This window comes from Frieseomelitta varia, unplaced genomic scaffold (genome assembly GCF_011392965.1).
Source record: "Frieseomelitta varia isolate USP_RPSP 00005682 unplaced genomic scaffold, Fvar_1.2 scaffold_531, whole genome shotgun sequence".
Classification (NCBI taxonomy): domain Eukaryota; kingdom Metazoa; phylum Arthropoda; class Insecta; order Hymenoptera; family Apidae; genus Frieseomelitta; species Frieseomelitta varia.
This window is the reverse complement of record NW_025110292.1, coordinates 94,507-116,506: the sequence shown is the minus strand read 5'-3', so window position 1 is coordinate 116,506 and position 22,000 is coordinate 94,507. Positions and strand designations below refer to the sequence as shown.

The 22,000-nt window shown below is 34.4% G+C and overlaps 1 protein-coding gene across 7 annotated transcripts; it reads left to right on the top strand.

The window, feature by feature from the left end:
- The first annotated feature begins 886 nt into the window (after positions 1–886).
- LOC122533470 (F-actin-monooxygenase Mical) lies at positions 887–20,543 on the top strand. Of its 7 annotated transcripts, XM_043663215.1 has the most exons (26): positions 887–1,215; positions 2,034–2,358; positions 2,802–3,160; positions 3,283–3,540; positions 3,713–3,915; positions 4,006–4,139; positions 4,202–4,449; positions 4,534–4,656; positions 5,270–5,497; positions 6,630–6,869; positions 7,518–7,659; positions 7,749–7,870; positions 7,919–8,143; positions 8,614–8,773; positions 8,845–9,008; positions 9,082–9,284; positions 9,355–9,536; positions 9,605–9,729; positions 13,431–16,973; positions 17,081–17,110; positions 17,780–17,924; positions 18,005–18,152; positions 18,234–18,343; positions 18,417–18,590; positions 18,718–18,832; positions 19,973–20,543. In XM_043663215.1, the coding sequence occupies exons 1-26, from the start codon at positions 931–933 to the stop codon at positions 20,067–20,069; spliced, it is 8,088 nt and encodes a 2,695-aa protein (XP_043519150.1). In that variant the 5' UTR covers positions 887–930; the 3' UTR covers positions 20,070–20,543. The 7 variants fall into 7 exon arrangements, 6 of the variants coding, with proteins under 6 accessions (XP_043519150.1, XP_043519148.1, XP_043519147.1 ...); XM_043663213.1 differs by lacking the exon at positions 19,973–20,543 and having other exon boundaries at positions 7,940–8,143; positions 18,718–19,099; XM_043663212.1 differs by lacking the exon at positions 19,973–20,543 and having other exon boundaries at positions 18,718–19,099.
- Positions 20,544–22,000: the final 1,457 nt, after the last annotated feature.

Sequence of the window (22,000 nt, the reverse complement as noted above, 5' to 3'; positions counted from 1 at the left end):
ATGCGATATAGGCCAATTTGACTGGCATTGGCAAACATTATCAATTGAACTTCTTGCATCGTTTTTACGATGCTCGCATTAGCGGTCGACATTCGCTACAAGATTAGATAAAAAGTGAAATTCGCGGAAGTTTCAAACACAGGCGAACGGAAGGAAGTTTAACTTCTTGCGCTGGAATAGCATGCCACGCAGGTCGAGAATTTTTTGTACCAAATTGTAACATTTTCTCAGTTTTAAGTATATGTAAATGTAACCCAGACAAAACAATTGTAAGTTTATTAATAATTAATATTAATATTATTAATAATTTAATAAGTTAATAATATTATTAATAATTTATACCTCTTAATAATTTCTATCCAGTGATATCATACGGGCGAGTTCAAAAGAAAAGAACAGAGAGCAACGAATTATCGTATACGGTTCGGTCACTCGTTATGGTCCGCGAACCAGTCGTCAGCGCAAGAGGTTAAAAGGCAAATGTCTTTTTGATAAATGTAATATGCAATCTTACTCGGAACGAGATATCGATAAAAACAAAAATAATAATAAAATAAAATGAAATAAAATAAAAAGTAAAATAAAATAAAATAAGATACATATTTTGCAAATAGAAATCATAAAGAAACTGAGAAATTACAATTACGTAATTATTGACTTATATCGTTAATACAGGAAAATTATTCTCGAAGTTACAACGAAGTTATAACCGTAGATTTAGTGAAGGAGATAACTGAAACTTTTATCCGAATCTATTAACGACATCGCGCCATCGCAGTTATCTTATCCATAGATAAAACAGGATTTAATTCACCTGAGGAACTGCGGTATGACTTACGTATTTACGTTCGCACGAAAAGGCGTAATTGTCAATTTGTTTGCAGGTAATGACAGACTGACACGGCGGAATTCAGAAAGCACAGGTTCACAATGGAGCATCAGCAGAGTCGGAAGCAAACGATGAACTCGACAGAAGTGGCGAAAGCCAATGAGGAGTTCGACCTGTTCTGCAATGCCACTACCCTGAAATCCATTCTGGGCCATTTCCGGCATCTCTGCGAGTTGCTCAAAGTCAGGCCGAACACGATCAGTCAGTTTTATCCGAAATTGAAGCTCAAATTGCGATCGTGGAAGGCGCAGGCACTGTGGAAGAAGTTTGATCAGAGAGCCAATCACAAATGTTACAATCGTGGCAAAGCGTGCCTGAATACAAGAGTAAGTACACTTTCTTTTTTTTTTTTTTTTTTTTTTATTCTACTACGATGCTCGAGTTTTTATACTTTCATGTCTAACAAAAAAGTCGAAAGGAGAGCTTGTCAGAATTTTTTTCTCGTAGTTGAGACATTTTTGAGACATTAGATTGAAAATGACCGAATTACGAATGTTAATTAAAATACAATTGGTAGTTATTTTGCAATATTGTAAAATAAATTTATCTTGCCTTTATTTTTTTTAATATTGTGTTACGAGACGATGAGAAAGTTTTTGGAGAAAATTCATTGACCTGGCACGGTCCAGCAAGATCGTTTAAGATGACAAAGACGCAATCAAGTGATCTAAGTGCATCTTGTGATTTGTTGCATACTTCGTAACGAACGCTTGGTCTATCAATCTCTGGCTTGTTAACACTTTTGAGATTGCCGCGCGCATATCAAATACTGATAATGCCCCTCAACAATAAATTACCCTTAAAATATATTGACTGTACGAAGAACTGAATAATTTTTAAAATTAGTTAGATAGACATTTTTATAGTATACGACTATTTTTCGTACATTTCTAGTTTATGACCAAAAACTGAAATTAATAGCTTAATTAACTATTAAGAGACTAAACGAGAGATTTTAATTATTAAATTCAAATACTCATAGTCTTGACTTGTACAGCCAATTAAATACTAGCCTTAGTCTTCGTTAAAAAAAAAAAAAAAAAGAAAAGAAAGCTTCGCAATGTCTCTGAATATACAAAATTTCCTCGAAATTTTTTCTTTAGAATTGAGAGATTACTGATAACGAGCAATGTTGACTGTTTAGGTATTAATCATTGGCGGCGGTCCCTGTGGGCTTCGTTCAGCGATAGAGGCCCAGTTGTTAGGTGCCAAGGTTGTCGTCGTCGAAAAGAGAGATCGAATGTCCAGAAACAACGTCCTTCACCTTTGGCCCTTCGTCATTCAAGACCTTCGCGGCCTAGGGGCGAAGAAATTCTTCGGGAAATTCTGCGCCGGATCTATCGATCATATCAGCATCCGTCAACTTCAGTGCATCTTGCTGAAAGTCGCTTTGATCCTCGGTGTCGAGTTCCACGAAAGTGTTAGCTTCGATTCTTTGATACCGCCGCCAGAGAATCAGGAAGAGGGCAGTGAGTAATCCCTTTTTTCGACCCTTTTTTTTTTTGATCCGATAATCGATCCATTGACACGTGAAAGTTTCTTGACCTGTAAAATGTTCCTCTTCGTTCCGCTTTTCTTAAGTTTTAAATTAACTTTAACGTGCAAGAAATATAGGAGAATTGATAATTCAAGATCGAGTTACATTTTGCTTAAAATCTCGCCGGAGAAGGAAAACTTTTCCATTTTATGAATTGAATGTCACAGCTTTGTTCTCGTGCTACGAAAGTACGAAAGCAAAGGAAATTCTGTAAATTATAGGTTTAAGATTAATGGAGACAAGGCAAGTTATTTCGTTGCTTGATGTTTCAATAGAGGCAGAGAGAATTTTCCGATTCACGAAAATCGTATACTTGGCGCAAAATGTTCCTTGATTAATACAAACTTGTCGTTGCTTGTTTCGTGACTCTTTCAGAGATAGGTTGGAGGGCGAAAACTACCCCCGCCGATCATCCAGTCTCTCAGTACGAGTTCGACGTGCTGATAGGCGCCGATGGTAAAAGAAACACGTTGGAGGGCTTCAAGCGTAAAGAATTTCGTGGCAAATTGGCGATCGCAATAACGGCGAATTTTATAAATAAACGAACGGAGGCGGAGGCACGGGTGGAGGAGATCAGCGGAGTGGCCTTCATCTTCAACCAAAAATTCTTTAAAGAATTGTACCAGGAGACGGGTATAGATCTGGAGAATATCGTGTACTACAAAGACGATACTCACTATTTCGTGATGACTGCCAAGAAGCATAGTCTCATAGACAAGGGCGTGATTCTGCAGGTACATACGTCAATGGTGTAAAATTAATTCTACAACGTCTATACAACGACTTGTATACCTACGATTCGAAATAATTACCACCGATGGTGATGATATGTTATTAATTTGAAAATATATTTCAGGACTACGCAGACACAGCAAAGTTGCTCGCGAAGGAAAACGTGGATCGCGAGGCATTGATGCTTTACGCCCGCGAGGCTGCCGAGTTCTCCACGGAATACCAGATGATCGGTATGGAATTTGCAGTGAACCATTACGGTCAGCCAGATGTGGCCATGTTCGATTTCACGTCTATGTATGCGGCGGAGAATGCCAGCCGGATTTTAGACCGTCGGGGCCATAGGTTGCTTATGATCCTCGTCGGTGACAGCCTGCTCGAGGTATTGTCATCTCTCAACGTCTCTAACTTTGGTCATTTCTGATAATTCACTGAAGTGAATGCATCTTTGCAACCAACCTTAACAACTGTCGTACAACACTACCCAAAATTGTTTAAATGATGTCAAAAATTGTCATTCATTTCGTATAAAATCGAATATAAAATGTTTACAGCCATTCTGGCCAACGGGATCCGGTTGTGCAAGAGGATTTCTAAGCTCGTTGGACGCTTGTTGGGCGATCAAAAGTTGGGGCGCTAATGTATCGCCGTTGGAGGTAATCGCTGAACGTGAGTCCATTTATAGGCTACTTGGACAGACTACCCCTGAAAATTTGAACAGAGATTACGCTGCCTATACGCTGGACCCCCACACCAGGTATAGCATTACATTATTATCACTACGAAATTAAGTTATGTCTATAATTTATAGATTTTGTCATTTATTATTTCCGTTTCATTTCTGCAGATACCCAAATCTGAATGTATCCTCTGTGACGCCAATACAAGTGCGAAGTCTACTCGACACAGACGATCCTGACAGCATCAAACAGCCTACTGTACAATCTGATATCGATATTCCCAAGAAACGACGTCGCCGAGGTAAAATTGAGAATTACTTGTATCAAAGTATAATGTCGATTAACGTTGTTAAACATATGCAGATTTGCGTGGAGATTCGCAAGTGCACCCAGACACGCTGCTCCGTTGGCTGCAAAAGCAAGTTGCTGTATACGACTCGGTCCAAATAAAAGACATGGGCGCCTCGTTCAAAAATGGCCTGGCCATTTGTGCGATAATTCACAGATATCGCCCAAATCTGATAGACTTCCACAGTTTGAACCCAGACGATGCGGTCACGAACAATCAGCTGGCCTTTGACGTCTTGGAGAAAGAACTAGGCATACCTCCTGTAAGTTGCGCACAAATATAACACTTCATCGATATCAAATTGAAAGGAAAAGCAAGTCGACATTTTAATTATGAATCATTTTAGATAATGACAGGAGAGGAAATGGTTCAATGCGACGTCCCCGATAAACTCGCCATGTTTTCTTACCTCACACAAATATACGAAGTTTTCCGCGGTGAAATCCCGTACATTAAACATCCGAAATTAGTAAGTAGATTCGCACAATGTAGAACGAAATCGGATGATTTTTAACTATGTTACGGCCCCTCCCCCCCGTATTTTATAGTATTCAGTGTATCGTATCCGATGTCACAGGTCAAACATTTATCACCGCCAGAACACTTTTTAACAAACAAGATCCATCCTTATCCGCGAACACCCGATCCTACATCCCAGTGGAATCGTAGCCCGTCATTCATCGTTTACGATCAAACTGCAGAATCATTGTCACATCCTAACTCTGTAACATTGTCTGTAACATTAGACCACAACAATAATCAAATATCGTTAAGTGCAAACGTCGCAGAAGTGGATGACAGATTTGCAATAAGCTGGATAAGAAATAAACTTGAAAAGAATATAGTTGCATCGTCATTGAAGAAAGTATTGAAACCACCATCAAGTTGTTTCGACATAGATCACGGGCGTTGTCGTTTGGACAATAGTAAAGTTAACGAGAAGCTACCATAAATCACAAATCGTTTCTTTCCTTTCTTTTTTTATCATAATTAATTATCCTCGTCACAGTAGCGATTCTGTTGATCTTTTTTTTTCTCTCGTATAATTGTATAACGATTGCATTTGATCGTCTTTTATAAAGGAACCTGAAAACGAAGAAAGGCCCGTACATAGTAAACAATTGAGCCAATTAACACCTGACCAAAAAGTTCAGTCAGTTGACCGTGTCGTCAGGCAAGATAGCGCAACAAGAACGAGACACTCACGCTCGCGACATAACGAAAATTTAAACCCCGCGGATAAGAAGGGGGACACGATTAGCCGACGTTCTCGAAAGAGACGAAGCACGGAGAAGATGGGCGCGACAGTGGTAAGCATTCTTCATTGTTTTATCAGATCGCATCATCTATCTAACGCGCAACGCCGCGATACAGAGTATTTCTCTTGTCTACTTAAATTTTTAATCGTATGTTTATTTTTTTTTTTTTTTTTTTCTTGAGAGCTTCTAGTTAGCAGATCATCCTGAGGTTAAGGCATTATTTTCTTTTTTTCTCTCTTTCTCTCTTTCTCTCTCTCTCTCTCTCTCTCTTCCCATTTCAATATCAAAATCAATCCTTTGCACTTGTAACATAAAAACTGTAACTGTAAACGTTCAATGCAAAGGATTGAGTTCTCACATACTTGAACGCTTTATGGAATGATTTCTTTAATTTCATTTCAAGTTTCACCAAGTTGTTCCATAAGGGGTTACGAATCAAACGCTAACATTCATACACACGAAACTTACAATGCTTGTATCCTATAGTCACGGTGGCAGAAGATTGAAGCACTTATGTATCGTGGGATAATCGTATCGTTGTTAATCTTAATTATTGGAGTTACCATTACCATGGTGCCGAAGGAAGTCGTTACATTCTAATCCCCTCGTATAGTCGACCAAAGTATCAGCGGGACATTGCAAAAACTCTCGGTTATGTTGTAAACTTTTTCTATGATATTTATGTTTATGTTATATATTATATAATATATATTTGCTACGCCAGCTTTTGTATTTGTCCTATTTTACTAAAAACTTGTTTAGAACAGATAGATTTGTGTAGAACGAGCTCCCTAATAGTCACTCGGCTAGCGTCCCGTTAGAGAGTAATAAAATAATCTAGATCTCAGAACGTAAAAACGACTGTTGACTGTTCTTATATTCTTTTTTTTTTCTCTCTCTTTGTTTTTTCTTCTTGGAGAATACGACAAGTTAACGTAGTCAACTCGAGTTAAAGAACTCTCGATTTCTTTTGCCCTCTTTTGTATCGTTATTCGTCCATTGTGATCGTTTATGAAATTTAATAGATGAAAACCACGTAACATAAGCTGTACAAATTGTGTAAATAATTGATAAGCAAAAAAAAAATTATGCTGATTATAAAGAAAAGAAAAAAAAACAGTCATCGTAACTATGCGAATATATTGAATTAATGTCACTGTATCATTTTACGGTGGATGTAAAGGAGGAAAGGCAGAAGAGACTCGCAGAAATAGAGAAAAATCGCGCCGAACGTATGAGAAAACGACAATATTTGCGAAACATGGCGACGCAGCAATTCTACAAAAGTATGCAGATGCTGCAAGCGAACGCAAAACGTGAGAAAGACGAGCCGTTCGAAGATTATTCGATATTCTTATATCGTCAAACTGCGCCGGATTTCAAGGATAGAGTGAAATACCTAGAGCAGAAAATATTATATCCAGTAAGCTGGAAAGTGAATGATTTTGGGAGTGCATAATGTTTTATATATATTTTTTTCTTCCATTAAACACATTCTAAATGTATTATTTTTATATATTTCTTTTGAGCAATGAAATTGACAGTAATAAATATTTAACATAAACGTGTTGCAAATAACGGAAAACCGTACGATTACATTACTAATTATTCGTTGCAAAAAAAAAATAGGAAATTGTAATTACAACTATACATGAACTAACTATGTAAGAGCAATGTATAATTCTAAATGATGTGCATGAAATTCACGCATCGATAATATTGAAAAGTGCAAAGGATCTAAATTACACTACTAACTACATATCTTCAAAGTGAAGAGATGTTTATAACATCGGTTGCGAGTGCTTATATACACATATTTTATAAACGACTGTGACACTAACACTACACGAGAAATAACTTACGACACGTTGATCTCTATTTCTCATACATATATTGATAAATTATGCATTTTTTTTATGTTTCTTTTTTTTTTTATTATTTCATGTACTGTGATTACAAATTATAGTGCATTTTCGCTTTTCTTTTACGTCTTTTATTACATCTTACAAATTTGTGATTTGTCTGTTTTAATCGTGCATTCAAATTTGTTTCATGCCGTTTACTTGTTTAGGACAGAGAACCCAAGATTCACGCTGGTCATCACAGAAACAGCATAGACGAAGAATTCTCTGGTAGAATAAAAAGCATTGAGGATAAGCTGAAAGGATCTACTACTACTGAGAAGAAACCCAGAGATCTTTTACGTGCCATTGGTTTGTTTCTATCTTATTTCTTCTTTTCTCTACAGTTAATTCCCCTCTTCATGTCAAACTAAACATTTTCTGTAATATTGCGCATAAAGGTAAGATCGAGAAGACTGACTGGAACGTGAAGGAAATCGAGAAGAAGATCGAAGAGAATAAAATGGGTCGTTCTGTGCGGCATGACAAGGTGGAACGAGTGCCGAAATGGAGTCGAGAACAGGTTGGCATGCGAATGATAAAACAGTACTCGTTAATCAATGTTTTTCAGATGTGTATATGCTTCATTCAGTTTTTAGCTCGACAAATCAAGATGGAGAAGAAGGGACGGGATCAAAAGGAGACAGATAGTAAGTACGCTGATATTGACAATACCCTGAAGAGTATTGACAGGAAGATCAAAGAGGGTAATGTCCTCGGGTACAATAAAGTTTCGGCTATGGCCGAGCAGTTTTCAAATAAAAGTCAGGACGCGGAGCCCAAGGTGCACAAATCGGTAAATACGACATTGCAAAATTTCAGTACTGGAGGATATAGTCAGCAGAACATTCGGAGTCTTTTTGACGTTTCATTGCACTTTGTACCTTTTGTATTGATTCTTCTTCTCGTTTCAACAGAATCAAATTGTCATCTGTACCCATGTCTCTGTAAATTTACGATTTCTTACAGGATATATAGAATATATTTTTACACGATATATATGTATGTCTGTAACAACTCAAATCATGTTTCCTTACGTTCGATATTTCCCTTGCTAAATTACTTAACTAACCAGACTAAAATGTTTGTGATCCCTAATGGAATTTATGTTGAGATGCGTGTATCATTTAATTGTGATACTTAATACGCAGTTACATATTAATTGTTAAAAACGCTCGATTTGAAACACGCTGACTAAGATTCTTTTGTACTAACAAAATTTGGAGTCTATGATTACTACTTTGCTTTCCCGTACTTCTCTTGCAGAATGTCAAGCCCACAATAACGTTACCCGCCCAAGGAGGTTCGGAAATGTGTCACTTTTGCAATAAGAGAGTTTATTTAATGGAGAGACTTACTGCAGAGGGGAAGTTCTTCCATCGAGGCTGCTTCCGTTGCGAATATTGCTCTACCTCATTGAGAATAGGTTCGCTTTTTATTCTTCATCTTAGAAACCAGTGGTGGTAGAATTTTTGTTAATCGTTCTTTCGATAATAGGAAACCATACGTTTGACCGGGACAAAAATGGAGGACGGTTCTACTGTACACAGCATTTCGGTTTCTCAGGGACGTTAAAAGCTCGTGCCGAGAAGAAAAGAATCACAACGTTGAATAAGGAAAATATACCTACCACGCCTGTACATCTAAAGACACCAGAAAAGGTACGTGTTTGAACTTCAAGCTGTACGATCCCTTTTTAAAATTAAAAATGTAAATAATATTTATCATTTCCAGGCGAAGATATCTTTGGAAGGTGTCGTTGGTCTTGACTTGCTTGACCGCGGCCAAACACCTGAGAGAATAGAATTCGAAAACTTAGCAGGAATATCAGACGCTGAAGAACCCCAAAGTCAGATGGACGAGGACGAATGGACGGATAGAAATTTTGGTGCTTCCACAGCAGAAATGGGTTCCAGTGACGACATTTCGGACATGAGGCAAGTTTTTTTTTTTTTTTTTTAATAAACTAATTAAAAAATGCAATAATATTTATTAATATTTCACCAGCGATTCGGATGACGATAACGAAGTATACGAAGAAGCAATAGATCAACCCCTAACAACAGAAGGAACTCTTGAACTTGCGAAGAATTGGACCCTACGATATTCTCATCCACACGCTGCAATGGGACAGTCTGACACTGGGAGCAACGAATATGAAGATTCTAGCGATGAATATACGAATGAAGGTATGCCTGTAATTCTTCATTTTTATTCCATTTGTTGCCAATAAGAAATTATATTTTTGTTTGCATAGACGACGAAAGTACGACAGCTACGGAGGATGAAGACGACATACGCGCTCGAGAACTTAGAAAACAGGAAGTTTGGCTGAAGAATCCTACCCGTAGCTCCGATACAGACACTGGTTCGGAAACGGAGGTGAAAATTTCTCAAGATTCTATAGATAGTATAACTCAAGAATCTTTTACACTTCCTGCACAAACTCCTAATTTAATATCACCCCAAGAAATAAACGTGAATAACAGTGAACTTGATCAAGACGTTGTCAGTACAGAAGATATTCAAAAATTGTCTAATAAAGAGACAGTGATGATTGATACGTTGGTAGGAAATAGAGATCATCAAGTAACAAACGATACAAAGTTTGTTAGTGAAGAGAACGCGTCTCAAAACATAGCATCTGGAAATTTAATTTGTTCACTTGATTCCTCTTTTAATTTAGTGTTAGATAGTAGGGAAAGTAATACCGTAAATTCAGATTCGTCTTTAATTGTTTCTAATCCGATTGAACAAAATAATTCCAACAAACATAACAGCGTGGATGAATGTATTTCAGAATATGAAAGTTTAATAGATGATCTTTTAGATTTAGATAGAAACCAACAGATTCAAAATAAAAGTGAAAATGATCAAGTCAGTTTTAAGTTTGTCGATATTGGTAATAATGATGTAAATGACGAAGTAATTTCTGTTCATGAAAATGTAGATAAAATAAGAAATGTAGAAAATAGTGAATTAATTCAGACGGTGCTTTCTGATCACAATGAGACAAATAATGAAGTAATGCCTGGCCCGGATATTACACCCGAAACACCAGATACTCCAGAAATAACTAGTACATCAAACACAAAACTGCAAACAGTGTTTGCAGGAATTATGCTTCCAGATGCTATTCCATTTAGTCAGGCTAATTATGATAATACAGTCCAACCTAACATCGAAGAAGTTGTAAGCCTTAAGGAAAGACTACCGGATCTGATAACTTCTTCTCCAAATTCTAGTAGAGATTCATCGCCGTCTTCCTCGTGTGAAATATACAAATCAACTGAAACATTGTACGATGAATTATTAATGTTCGATACTCAAGACAAAATTACTGCAGAATCTTGTGATTCAGATAGCTCCACACAGAACTACAAAAGATCAACAGGCGATATTCCGGAAGATAATAAATTAAAATTATTTATAAAAGATTCTAAAATTCCAATCGTGACTATCACTTCACCGTCTCCCACAAGTGAAAAATCATTGGAAGAGACACCTGTTGAAAATGCTAAGTTAACAATACCCAAAGGAGCAAGCGGTCAAGCAGTTCAATTTGACGGAAATAGTTCATTCGACAAGTTAAAGCGTGATTTAAGACAGAGGAAAGCAAGGAATAAAATGTCAGTGGGTGAACTTCGACCATTAACCACTGAAAATGCTCGAAGAAAAATTGATAAGTATTTCATAGACGAGAAGAAACAGAAAGCAAAAAGTCAAAATACACAAATTCAAGACGAAAAATCGCCTGATGTTAAAGTCGTCGAATTAGACATTAAACCGAAGTTATCTGCCAAAGTTGAAGTGAAAGATATAATGAAATACTTCCAAAAAATAAATCCGGAATCTTCTGAAAAATTAAACTATGAAAGACCTGAAAATCCAAAAGGCAAGGACTGCACAAATATCGACGAATTAAATGAAATCGATGTTGACGCTGTTGTTAAGGAATTCGAAGAAATAGAGCGACAAAATGAAGAAATATTTTCGATTGACACTGAAGATATTGAGTCTCAATTGCATTTGAATGCTCTATTGACGGAATTGCATTTAGAAGACACGAATGAACAACTAAACGCAAAAGATGTAAATATGATAGAAGACTGTGAATTACCTTCTAAATTACACGAGGAAAAGCAAAATATCACCATTGATTCTCCTGAGAGTATAACCAACTCAGAACAAACACAATTGGTTTCACAACAAATCAATAACATCTTAGATACTAAGTCGCACGAAAATGTAATAATCAATCCTCATAACAGTGCAATCAATGAAGAACAAAAAATATTGACCTCACCATTAATCAATGATACTTTAGAAAACACAATCGGTTGTCACGAATTACAAAAAACAAATACAAAACAAACAATTTTACAACCTAACAGTTATACATTAAAGCCTGAATTGGATGGAGGAAAAACAGAAGTAACAAGTAATCTTCATATAGAACAAACAACTTCACAACTGGACAATGAAATCAAATTTCGTGAAGAAGAGACTAACAAACAGCTTGGTTCCGAAAATGTGCAACAAGCAATATCGATTCCATATTTGGATTGCAATATCCTGGAAATCAAACTGTATGAACAGAAGATGCAAAACACAACTCATTCTAAAGAAAATATTAAAACTGATGTAAAACAGATACTACCGACGCCGCAATTTAACAATATTAAAAATAATAAATATGATATCGTGCATAGAAGTGACAATACTTTAAATACAAGAGAAAAAGTTACTCGAAATGAAGCATTATATAAAAGTTCTTCTGAATTAACAAGTTTGCCCGTCGAACACGATCAAGTTACTAAAGTTAAAGTCGTTGAGCAAAATCTCGAAATACCGAAGCACGTTAACAAAATGAATGTATATAGTAATTTAATTCTATCGAACACAGTAGAAATTCCAAAGAGACCAGAAAGGAAACATGTACATCATAAACTCAGTTCTTCGATAAGACCCGATGTACAGTTTGCTCCTGATATTCCAGTAAGAAGAAAATCTTCAAAGCAAAAATCTAATGTTCCATGTTCATTGGGAGAGTCTACCTGTAACGTGCAGTTGAGTTCTACTGCAATTAATAAAAGATTGGTTGAATCAGACATTAATAATAGTAATACAATAAACACAGAGACTAATAAGTTGAGACATTCAACTGAAATGACAAAGAGTAATAGTGAAATAAGTAAAACAACAAATACATTAGGAAATACTGTTGATGAACAGTCTCGTCTCACAAAGTCTCCTCCATTAATAAACTCTGACCAGCGTGACTCTGCGAAATCCATACCTTCTAAGAATGACCGAACAAAGAAAGATAAATGTGTAGTGTCTTAGCATATACATATATATATATTAATATCGAAACCGCATATACGAGTGCATATGACGAAAAAATCTTTAAACATGACTACTGTATTTTTCCAATATATTTTTCAATTTTATGACTTACATTTAGGGAAATTGTGTGAGATACGTTAATAAAGTAAAAACAGAAAAGATATTGCTTATACTTGGCTGATGGTATATCTTATTAAAATACCCAAAGCCGTTGGAGAAAAGGTAAAGCATCTTTATATACGAATGGAGTGATCTAGTGAACTAATTTCAAATTAACAGTGACTCAAGTTGATTAATGATTTGTTTGTGTTTGATTCAGTGTTTATGCTAAAACTGGCATTGTAACTCTCTGACCAATTTTGTATTAATTTTGAAATTACCACCAGCCAATACTTTATTAAAAATCTCACTGTTTCATTCTAGAAAAATTCATATGATTATCATGATCCGTTTCGCAATAAACATTATTGGGCGAGTATCAGTAACTAATATCTCAGGAACATCATATATATTTTTATCTACATTTATAAGACTTCACAGTATCGAACTCCAGTATTGAAAGTATTTAACGAGCTTTAATACTCCAGAACACTCTTCTGACCAAATTGCATTATGTCACTTGCCACTAATTGTTTCACTAATACACTAAACAGAATTTTTTTTTTTTTTTTACTTTCTCACACGACATTTAATATCGTCATTCGTTCATTAATTTATAATGTATAATCTCGCAGGTTGCCTCCAACGAAGGTACGTCGGAAGAAAGCGAAGAAAACTCAGCTACGGAGATATCGACAGACTCTGAGTTCGAACACGATGGTACAACTCCGACGCAGCATGAAATTCCAGAAATCACAATTAACGATACGTACGTTCGCAAGACAAGGGGGAATTACGTTGAGCCTAAGAAAGTTCAAGTGAAAAGTAAAGTTATTTCATCGATAAACGGAAATTTGAGGCAAGATAAGGATTTAGACGTGAGATCGCAGTTAAAAGCGGATCATAATACAAATTCTCATTTCGAGAAAGAAAGCAAGCTGAATTTATTGGGGTTCAACAATACGAATATAGCCCCATTAATAAACCCACGCAAAGGAGATTATCTACTGAACCGCACTCACTCTACCGAAGGTATCGCGTCTAAATTGTCCTTGGAATTAAAAAAGAAATATTTACTCGGTGGCACGGCCTTTGGTGGTTCCGTTATGAAGTCAGGATCAGCCTCGAATGTAGATACTCAGTTAAGAAACTTCTCAGATGCTATTTCCCAGCATCAAAAGCTTTTAAATCCTGCACCAGAGCCAAGCCCTACGATGCAAGCGTTCTTGCAAGGGACGAGCAAATTACGATCGAGTAACACTCAACTTTCTCCTATATCGCCCACAGCTGCTGTATTCTCTTCGTCACCGGTGAAGCCGTACATTGCCAATCGTTCCTCGCAGAATTTATTAAACAACGATCCTATTTATAAAGCAACGATTTTACCTGAAATATCGAAAACTCATTTGCCAGACTTGGTGAAGGAGTCTAGTATATTAAAGTCAAAAACAACGCCTAATATTGTCTGCAGCGAATCCAAGGACGTAGGGAGCAAAGAGCTTACGAAAGAACAGATGGCATCTAGTCAATTGCATACAGTTAAGGGCTCGCAAATGTTAGAAAATGTGCGAAACGCTCAGATTATAGAGAGCAATTTTACCGCGAACGCAGATGAAAACAATGGTTTCCGACCACGAAGTCCCTTGCATGAGACTTCTATCATTGTGCCCCAGGTTGATTGGAGTAAAAACAAGCAAGAAGGAAAAGACGGGAGTACAGGAGATTCGGAGATAGACAGCGATTCTTTGTCTTCCGGCGATGGTGAAGACGCTGAGGAAGAAGCTCAAGACCAGCCACCAGTCATCGTAAATCTATCTCCACCGCGTTTACAAATTCACAGTACCGATGGAGATTTGCTGTTGGATGAGGAAGCCAACAAGTTTAAAGATTTCGATGATGGCCAGTCGTTCGAGCCAGATTCCATAGAGTGTTCTTATTTGCGGGATAAAGAGTTGAACGGTAAAGTAAACACTGCTGTTTCAACTCCAATTTCTTCCGTGAACAAAGCCTCAATGGAACTGGAGCTAATAAAAAACGAGATTGAGCAGTTGGAATTGCAGGATGAAGGTAAAATGAGCATCAGCAATTGCAGTACTCCTACATCGATAACTTCTGCCATTTCCAATAAGCATGATGATTCTGAAGAAAATGACATCACCACAGCAGCCCTTACTGAAACAGAATTCTCAGAGTGGGCTCGCGATGGTGAGGTTCTAGTTTCAGACGATCTGCGGGACGTTGAATTCAATATTAATCCAGAATTTATAACTACGAGGAGGAAGCCCACATTATCAGATGCCTCGAAGAGAGGTTACACTCCAATTACGATAGCCAAACAGGAGGATTTGACAGACATGGACTTAGATTCCTCGAAGTTTGACAAACAGATAGATGTTCCTGTTAACAATACCTCAAAACTTTTAGCTAACGGTGAAAATATAGATTTTATGGACACAGATAACGAATCACTCTTGGATGATAGTTTGCAAGACGCTTCTAATACTGTTATGCTCAAGAATAGAGGATATATAGAATTTGTAAACATTAAGAGCACGCCGACGCTTACAGGCTCGCGAGATCAATTAATTGCCGACGCTCCTATCGCGAAACTAGAAGTAGAGAACGATTCGTGTTCAGAGGAAGAGGTTTACAACGACAAAAACGTGATAGAAATAAATCCAGTTACTATGGACGATGTTATGAATAAGCTAAACGACGCTATAAATAAATCTGACAATGATGCTACATCAAACATAGAAACGAAATCGAATTTCGTTCAAGAAGATCAATCTATCGTAGAAACAGTAAATAAAGAATTGTTCCAATCGATGGAGGAAGATAGTTTGCTTATCGTCGAACCAGCTGAAGACACCACTACCAGTGAAGTAGTCACTATTCTTGCCAGTCCAGTAAATCCACAAGTTTCAATAGTTCCGAACCAAGTTCAAAAGGAGCCTGAACAGCAAAAGGAAGAAACGAAAATAACAGCAGATTCGAGCAATCCTGACTACCTGGAATACGTAAAGCGACTACAATCTAGAATCGCTGAGTTTAGCAACGCCAAAGACTCTATAGACATCAGAAAATCAAAAAGGAAGAATTCTAAAAGTTCTCTGCAATCTCGTACCGCTGAGATGATAGCAGAAGAAATCAAGAATCAAGAAATCACGATAAACAACAGCTTTAACTCTCCGGCTACCTCTAGGAAATTGGAAGAAATCACCAGAGAAAGGTCCAAGCAGAAGAATGTAATACAAGATTTATTAATGGATAAAGTGGAAGCTCATAAGCAAAAGTCCGCAGAAAAGAAGGCAAGAAGAGCTGCCAGAGCTTCATCGTTCAATTCAACTCCCACTTTATCGCCGATAAGGCCACTTATTCCTAATGTTTCGCTAATTAACAAATTCATGCCTACGTCCATTACAACGCCAGAAAATAGTCCTTTGCGTACTGAAACTAAAAAGTCTGTAGAAAATGAAACATCTTATGAAACGCAACAGCTGCCTTGGAAATCAGAGATTGAGAAGTTCACGAATGAAGAAAGTAATAAAACTGATATTCAGTCGCTTGAAAATACTGTATCAATGAAAATAGGTAGTGAAAGAGAAGATATCTTTAAAACGCCGGTCGCACCTCCGAGATTGAAACACGAAGAAGCAAAGAGAACAGCAGAAAAGGCAAGGCAAGATGCAAGGGAAAGAGCCAGATTGAAAAGTGACGAAGATTTAGGTCTTAGTCCAGAAGACAAAATCAAAGAGCTAAGAATGAAAGTTGCACGAAGACCACTTTCCATGGAGGAAAAGAAACCTAAAGAAGACACGCATGAACCTCGCCTAAGACACTACAATTCTGGAACGAACAAGACTGGATTAAAATTACAAACGAGCAAAAGTACGGATAATATGAAGGCCGTGGCGGAGGCAATAAACTTTGCAGGTCTATCTACTGCCAATGCAAAATCAATGGATCAACTGTTACATTCTGATTCTCCGAAGTCAAATAGCTCTGTTGCTGTCGTGAAAAGAGATAAGAAACAAAAGACAAAAGATCCAGAAAGAAGAAAGAGTATTATTCAAGCAGTGTCAGACTTCTTCTTCAGAAAAGAATCTTCTTCTTCGCCGTCCAATCAAAAAGACAAATTATCTATGTTCCGTCTAACATCAAAGACAAAAGGCAAAGTACGTATATCCTATTTTCTCCTCTTGCTAGTCTCTATATTTCTTCTGTTGTATAGCGTGTACATATTCCTGTATCTCTTAACTAATTGGATTCTGAAATGTTTCAGTTATATAAATCGTATTCGGAAGGGTCAGATGTAAGCAACTCATAAGTCATTGATACTAATTTTTCCAGTATTAGCTTTCTTATGCCACTATTTGTATTCGCTATTGTATATCGTGCAGGTACTATGATTTTATTTTTGTTTGCCGCATTTTCTCGTCTGCTTTAAAGGGGTAACATATTGATTGGCATAAATTATATTAAATTGTTTATTATTGTTTTTATGTTGTTAAACCTAGTAGTCGGCCGTATAAATGCATAAGCATGTTAACTTTTTATCTCACATGTAGATTGCCACTTCAGTATGTTCGTTTTTTTTTTTGTTTTTTTAATACTTTAATCAAGTTGTTTCTAACATTATTAAGAAAATACTATTCAAAAATAGGTGGTTGGGTTTTATAACTTATTTAATAACTGCTATATTTTAATTTCTTATTATATTCCTAAAGTGTACAAAGTAAACTATTATTTCGTTCATTAATTTATCAATTTAAATTGCTAAATGTATTTAATTTATTGCAATTATGTAGCATATTGTTATCTATGTATGTATTTTGTAATAACTGCGTCTTCATATTATATAAGCTTATTGCGTGTAGTCCAACAATAAAGTTTATTACAATTTTTATTTCATTAAATGTTAAAAATTTAATTTATTTTTTTTTATATTTATTAAAATAATAAAAATGTTATTTTTTTTCAGCTTGATAAAGTTTTACCGCCGAAGACTAATGCTAGACCAAAAAGTGTTTGCGAGGGAATGCTCACAAGAAATTTCTTAAATGAAAATCCGCCGCCAATTCCACCACCACCCCTTATTTACACCATTCCTACTACACAAGTCTCAGGTATAAATAATATATTGACAGTTATAATTATATGAAAATGAATTTATTTCTCATGTTATATTCATAATTTTTTTTAACAGATGATAGTTTGTCAGATGATGACACGAAAACAACAGCAGTGTCAACATCATGCATGCATAAGGCTACTGTAACAGAAGGTTCATGCAATAGCATTTCACGTAAAATAAAAACTACAAAACGAATAGCTAGACAAGCACGATTAAAGAGGTACATAACAGAACTATTTTGTACTTTTATCATGATTCAATTACTTTTTTGTAATACCATTCTCTCTTGAATATTCAAAAGGTTGCGTATGGCTCAGGAAATTCAAAGGAAGTTGGAAGAAACAGAAGTTAAACAAAGAGAGTTAGAAAGCAGAGGTGTTAGCGTTGAAAAAGCTCTTCGTGGAGAAGGCGGTAAGAATCTCTATCATTATAAAAAAATTTCACTACACAGACACTTAAAATAAAATGTACTTATGATATTTAGAATGCTCCGATCGGGAAGAAGCGGATTTACTCAGAGAATGGTTTGATCTTATGAAAGAACGCACGGAATTGCGCAGATACGAAAAAGAGCTTTTGGTAAGAGCTCAAGAAGTTCAACTCGAAGATCGTCATGAAAGATTACAACAAGAATTGCGTGAACGCTTAGCTAATGATGGTTAATATTTTTTTATATTTTAACGTTTATTAGTAATTTTTTAATAGTTTAGTAGTTTACCTTTACAGTCTTATGATATGTTTCATAAAAGAATATTAAAAGAAAGAGATTTATTGGTGTTTTGCAGACGATAAAAAGACCAGTGCCGATGTGAAGAAAGAAGGAGAGATTTTAACAGAAATGTTGGAAATAGTTGCAAAGCGGGACTCGCTCATTGCGCTTTTAGAAGAAGAGCGACAAAGGTGGTGTAAATCTACATGCCAAACATTAACTTTCCCTACACATACAGTTACCTATTTTTCGCACGTACCTAATTATTTTTCTTCTGATTTGAACAATACATCTTCCGTGCTTACATTAATAGTCATTTTAATCATCTACGTGTTTTTGACTAACTTAATAGAATTGTTCATTAACTTTTACAATGAACCGCTAACGCTTTTCAAATAATGATATTTTTTTGAATTTTCTGAATTATGTGGTTTTAAATTTCACTATTTTTATTTGTATTTTACAAATATTAAAATGGTCTTAGCTTTTTTTACAATATTTCTGTCTGTTATATATAAAAATTATAAATTATTCATATTATAATTTATACATTTTGTTATATATATATATATATATTGTAAAATAGTATATATTTTACAAAGATTACTATATTAATTAGTGATCGCAGTATACAGTTTCTTCCATTCACATGTAATTTTATATTGCATGGAGAAGAGCACGTTATAAATTATTTTTTATACTTTTTTTTACAATTTTTAAACTTTTATTGTAATCCAATTATGCATGCTGTTCATATATACAATTTTTTTTGTTTTTTACTATAAGTATTTCTTTGCATTGTGATAAAGTAATGTATTTATATACATGACTGTATTGTAGTGCTGTTGTGAGAATGAAAATGTTTCGGTTGTACTTAAAATTATATTTGGTCATGTACAGGGTTAAAAATTATAGAAATGTAATTGTTGTTTGAAAGTATTTTTCAATGGATATTTGGAAAAAAATAAAATATATTACTGTATGTGTTTATGGTAATTATTTCCTAAACACATATCACTATTTACGAAAAATGGTAAGAATCAAGAATCCTCTAAACAAAGTTTTTTGAACAATAATTAAATATATTTTTGTAAAAAGAAGGGAAGTATATTGTATATTTTCATAAAAAATGTTTGCTGATTTCATTCCATATTAGAAAGGAATATTTGATAACGCATGATAAATTCATTTGCATACAAAAATATTTTGATATATTTTGTTGCTTTATGTTAATTATTAGAAAATTCCATTTGCACGAGATAAGAACGTTATCATTGAATATTTCAATTCTGATATTGTATTTAGTTAATGGAAGCATACTTTTCTTTTAGGTATCAAGATGAAGATCGTGACCTTGAAGCTCAAATGTTGGCTAAAGGCCTCAGATTAACACCAATTAAAAAATGTGGTCCTAAGTATTCGGTTTAATAGGAATCACATTATTGTACATATACTCTATTCTATATTTCTATTCATAAATTTTAATAAATAAGTAATTTAATTATATTGTAAATAAGAAACAGATCTTACAAGGATAAAGTGTCTTATAAAGATCAAAACTTAAGTTTCATGTAACTTTTGTATGTTAAATTGAGTTACAAGTATTTCATTATGTACATGCAATTCTCTTTTAGAGACTCTTTTTTAAAGAAGAATACGGACCAATTATTTTATTTTCAATCTCTACAGATTTTTTTAAATATAACATTTATTTTGAGCTGTACACATTATATGTATATAGTTTTAAGGAATTCCATTTATTTGTAGCACATATTTTTATCTACTGTACATCATATACTTTTTAATCGTCCGAAGACATGGAATTGTATTATAAATGAATTTCTCAGTCCTCATTGCTTAGGATTTAAAGTAAAATAACTTAAGATAAAACAAAAAACATAACACATCATTGCACATGTAAAAAAGGAAATGTGCACACTGTACAGAAAAATTCAATATAATATATATGGATTTGAAGAAAATTTTATGAATACAAACATATATTTTGTCATTGCAAAACACAAAAAATATTCTGCCTTTATGTGTAAATCAATCAAAATATAATCGTTACATATACACAGGTTTGATTATTGCAAACATATTTTGCGATTGATATAGTAATTAAACAAGAAGTGATATAGTAAATATCTTTTGCATTACAATAATGTGCATTATATATATATATATATATATATACACATGTACACACATACATGTACATTATACAATTAAATAAGAGACATATAAATCTATTTTTATGTTTATAAATTATAGAATTTTATTAAATCATAAACATGTAAAGTTTTATATGAAATACAGTTTAAAAAAATGAACATATTTACAATTAGAAAATAATGATAAAATCAGTCTAATTTCCTTGATACATGTTTAATAGACGCAGTAAATTACAATACCAATTGCAAGTATCGAAACAAGCTGCCAATTTTTCCGCCTCAAATGTTAAATACATTTAAACAGTGACTTAAAGTGTAAAAATACAGTAATAATCATATAAATAGAAACATAAAGTAATTAAATGCAAATCATTACACATAAAATTGCAAGATGTAAGTAGAGAATATAGTATCATTCTAATGATTATTGCCATTTACATAAATTGACGAACAAATGAATGTTAATAACTTTTTTTAATATTTTATTTTAAATGCTACTCCATTATGCAAAAGTATTTTTGTATATCCATTGTAAATATATTTAAAAGATGTACATCATATAACATATAAACATTTAGAATATAATAAAGTTAACGAAAACAATATAAAAATATAAGAAATAAGCATTTTTTAAAAAATTAAACCATTACAAACAGTACCATGAAGACTAAGATACATTAAATATTATATGATTCAGTATTGCTTACAATTAATGAGCAGTTTTTGCACATTTAATTAATAAACTATATTAAAAATGATTAAGTTCAATACCAATGTTTTTCATCTCTTTATATTCTTTGTATTTAATATCTTAACATTCAATATTAGTTTTTTTTTAAACTTCTTAATTAAAAATTTTCAGTATAAAAAGATAACACATTAACTGCTTTAATTTATATTAATGAATGTGAAATTCAACTTCATTTGGAAAAGTTATACAATGATCATAGCAATCATGTGTGCCTAGAAACTGGAATTGTACAACATATGTAAGTGAAAAGAAATCATATAAATGATAAAACGAGGATATGTGTTCAGTTCAACATTTTATGAAAGTCTTTATAAGTCCTTATTCTTAAATTATAATCTTTTGTAAAGGAAAGTGAACAATAATGTGGTTCGTGTGACATTATTAAAACATAATTTAATATTCAAAAATCATTGACTATAATTACATGATATATC

What these genes read in the sequence shown, in the direction of transcription:
- LOC122533470 (XM_043663212.1), top strand. Translation starts at nt 931, where the DNA reads ATGGAGCATCAGCAGAGTCGGAAGCAAACGATGAACTCGACAGAAGTG. An exon ending in AAGAACTAGGCATACCTCCT is followed by an intron (nt 4,450 to 4,533) that starts GTAAGTTGCGCA and finishes GAATCATTTTAG; the next exon opens with ATAATGACAGGAGAGGAAAT. An exon ending in AGACAAGCACGATTAAAGAG is followed by an intron (nt 18,153 to 18,233) that starts GTACATAACAGA and finishes AATATTCAAAAG; the next exon opens with GTTGCGTATGGCTCAGGAAA.